Genomic DNA, 3,972 nt, shown 5'->3' on the forward strand with positions numbered 1-3,972 from the left:
GCTATGACACTGTTCTCTCTCATTTGAATTAAGAATTTTAATTGACACTGTCTGTTATAGGAGAAGACGGACTAACTAATGAATGAGGGGAGTCCCAAGCAGATGTTCTCCGATCAGACGATGATCAATAGTTGTTGTTACATGTTCAAGTTATTATATTTTGTAGTTTGTTCAAAGACCGGTTTATAAAATTGTGTGTGTGTGTGTGTGTGTGTGTGTGTGTGTGCGTGTGTGTGTATATATATATATTGGTTGCTTAAGCTTCGCCAGGTCAGTAAATCTGGAAACAAAAATTCTTTATAACGTGCTCATGTGTCTAAAATTCCAGTTGTGCCGTTGGCACAACCCAGTGATTTTGGTGCCTCGGCACGATGGAATTTTCCCACCACTTGAGAGTCTCTTGCACAGCAAAGGTTTTTGTTATAACAGAAAAACCCCGGTGCAAGAGAGTTCCCACCATTTCGTATGCAAATTTGTGTCCCACTATTGGCTAGTTCTAAATTATTCCTACGTGGCAGTTAGTAATTGGCTTGCTGGCCGTTTAAAATTTCGTGCAACTTCCGCCCAAGTCGGAGAACTTTGAGCATGCCGCAGAGTACTAAAGATATCTGACTTGCGGCTTAGCTGATCGATAGGCTGATCGCCTATCGATTCTTCTTCCCGTCGCCGAGCGTAATCCTCGACGTACCCTTTCCCTGCCGGCTTAATACGGATTCGCTGGCCTGAGCCTTGCCAGCTGGAGCAACTCACATAGTTGTTTAAGCGATCGGACCACCTGCGTCGCGGCTACAAGCAGCATAAGTAAAGTTTTTGCAACCACTAAGCTTTGTCCACCTCTCCATTCACCAGCCCGCCCAGTAAACGAATAGTTTCTAAATCACCTCGAGTTGGCTTCAGCCGGCCGAGACATACTACAGAACTAATTAGGCAACTCTGCAGTAAAGCACATATATAGATGCACACTGTGCATAGTAAATTACAACTTAGCATACATATGAGTGATCCTGGCCGACTCATCACATCAGTACTTTATTGGGCATATATAATTTATTGGTATATACTTAGCTTTTCCCCACAAGGAGAGAAGCATGTAATAGTAATATACAAAACTTATACATCAAATAACGCTATGTTAAAAACAGAATCAACTAACAGGGATTTTCCTATGTCTATATCTGAATTCTATACATGCATTATATACTTACATTACACACATTCTGCTCACATGATGACTATTTCATAAGACATTAGGGCTGGAAGGGACCTTGGAAGATCATTGAGTCCAGCCCCCTGTCCCAGGGACAGGAAGTCAGTTGGGGTCACAGAATCCCAGCAAGATAAACGTCCAATTGACTCTTAAAGGAGTCCAGAGTAGGTGCTTGCACCACCTGTGGTGGTAGTCTGTTCCAGGCCTTGGGGGCTCAGACAGTAAAGAAGTTCTTCCTTATGTCCAGCCTGAAATGGTCTTGGAGGAGTTTGTGACCATTTAAACTTGTCATCCCATGGACTGCTCTGGTGAACAGGTGTTCCCCCAGATCCTGATGTACACTCCTTATATACTTATAGGCAGCCACCAGGTTCCCCCCGAGCCTGCACTTTTCCAGGCTGAAGAGTCCCATAGCTCTCAGCCTCTCATCATAATGCCTGCTTTCCTGCCCTCTGATCATGTGCGTGGCTCTCCTCTGGACTCTCACAAGCTTCTCCACATCCTTTTTAAATTGTGGAGCCCAGAACTGGATGTAGTACTTCAGCTGCGGCCTCACCAAGGCCAAGTACAGTGGGAGGATGACATCCTGGGATTTGCTAGAGAAGCATCTATGGATGCAAGCCAGAGCTTTGCTTGCTTTGCCGGCTGCAACATCACATTTGTAGCTTATATTCATTTTGTGGTCAATCATGACCCCCAAGTCCCTTTTGGGGTAGCACTGCTAAACCTATAAGCATGCTGTGGGTTTTTCTTCCCAAGGTGGAGTACTTTCCATTTTTCAGTGTTGAAGGCCATCAGGTTTTTGTCTGCCCATTTTCTGAGCCTGTCCAGGCTGGCCTGGACCACCATCCTGTCCTCGGGTGTGGACGCTTTACCCCAAAGTTTGGTGTCATCAGCGAACTTGGCCAGTCCACTTGGCAATGTCCACAACATTAATGAAGATGTTGAAAAGAATAGGCCCAAGGACAGAACCTTGGGGGACCCCACTGGCCACAGTGCATCACGATGATTGACTTCCATCAACTACCTCTCTGGGTCCGACCTCGGAGCCAGTTCCCCAGCCAGAAGACTGATGTAGCCGCGGCCACAGTTGGCCAGTTTTTCTATAAAATGATCATAGGATACCAGATGGAAAGCCGTTAAAAAAAAAAAAAAATCAAGATATATGATGTCAATCTCTTCTCCCTTGTTCAGGTGATATGTCACCTGGTCGTAGGAGATGAGATTGGTCAGGCAAGACCTACCCGCAACAAACATGTGCTGGCTATCCCTCAGGATGTTGCCTTCAGCCAGTTTGTCAAGAATGGTGTCTGATAATTTTTTCCAAGATCTTCCCCAGGATAGAGGTCAGGCTGATTGGCCTGTAGTTCCCTGGATCTACTTTCCTCCCTTTCTTGAAGATAGGCACCACATTGGCCTTCTTTCAATCTTCGGGCACTTTGTCTGAGTGCCACAAGTTCTCGAAGGTCCGTGCCAGTGGCAGAGCTATGACGCTTGCCAGCTCCTTAAGTACTCTGGGGTGCAAGCTGTCTGGGCCAGCTGACTTGAAGGTGTCCAGCCTCTCAAGGTGTTCCTTCACATGGTCAACATTGATGAAAGGTAATCATTCTCCCTCACCCTGGCTGTCCTGTACCGTATTGAGCAGGGTCATCCCTTGGGGCTGGTGAAAAACCGATGCAAAATACCCATTAAGCTGGTTGCCTTTTTCCTGGGTGTCGGTTGTCAGTTGACCCATATGGTTTAGCAGGGGTCCGATGTTACCTTTGCTTTTCCTCCAGCTCCCCACATATATCAAGGACAATAAAAAGTCCTTTAGATGTGTAGCCAGTTGGAATTCAGTCGCAGCCTTGGCTTTCCTGGTTTGCTCCCTACAAATCTGGACCAGTACAGAATACTCCTTCTTTGGGGTGGATCCAGTCTTCCATCCTTTATAGGTCTTTCTTTTTAGATGCAGGAGGTCCACTAATTCCCTGCAGAGCCAAGGGGGTTGCTGTGCCCTGCCTTTCCTCTGAGACGGGATAGATATTGCTTGAGCTTCCAGGATTGCTCCCTTGAGAAGCAACCACTCTTCCTGAATTCCCCTCCCCTTTGGGTCGTGGTCCCTTAGGGCCTCACCAACAAGCCTCCTGAGCTTGTCAAAAAGTCAGCTTTCCTGAAGTCGAGGACTTCTGCTTTGCTGACTTGCCAGCTTTACGGAGGATGGTGAAGATGATCAGCTCGTGGTCGCCGTCTCCCAGCTTCCCTTCGATCATTAGGTCGCCGATTAAGTCATCCTCCATTGCCAGTACCTGGTCAAACTATACTTGAGTTTATGACTTTGTTGTTTTTTTTAATAGCACATATCAATAAAAATAACTGCAAAAATAATAAAAACCTGACCACACAGGCCTTATTTTAGAATTATATGGAATTAAACACTATTGATAGACTACAAGATTTCCTGGGTATTTAAAAGTTGATAGTTTTTGTTACCTGTGATAAGTACTGGATGTTTATTCATTAAAAGAAGGCTTGTTAGAAAAGAATAGCAAATTGTGTCCATATTTGGAATAAATTTAAGAATCTCGGTTTGACTTCCTTGGCTCTTCATTTCATCACTCCTAGATGTTGGAGGATCTGAAGTGGATGTAGTAGCTATATAACGAAAGCAAATAGACACAAACACAACTATTACTTTTTGATACTTTGGGACTTTTTACAAGATTAACAAAATTAGCTTGCATTCTGCCCAGGCTGCCCCCATATTGAAAAAAACCCACTCTTTC

The 3,972-nt window shown here is 45.0% G+C and overlaps 1 protein-coding gene across 1 annotated transcript in view; it reads right to left on the reverse strand.

Moving 5' to 3' along the window:
• The window catches only part of DNAH14 (dynein axonemal heavy chain 14), a gene marked incomplete at its 5' end in the record, with an annotated part of 183,029 nt that overhangs the window by 143,568 nt on the left and 35,489 nt on the right, over positions 1-3,972 (reverse strand). The window contains one exon of the mRNA XM_025216414.1: positions 3,680-3,841. Coding sequence (XP_025072199.1) covers positions 3,680-3,841 — 162 coding nt within the window. The remainder of the gene's footprint in view (positions 1-3,679; positions 3,842-3,972) is intronic.

This window comes from Alligator sinensis, unplaced genomic scaffold (genome assembly GCF_000455745.1).
Source record: "Alligator sinensis unplaced genomic scaffold, ASM45574v1 scaffold138_1, whole genome shotgun sequence".
NCBI classification, from domain to species: domain Eukaryota; kingdom Metazoa; phylum Chordata; order Crocodylia; family Alligatoridae; genus Alligator; species Alligator sinensis.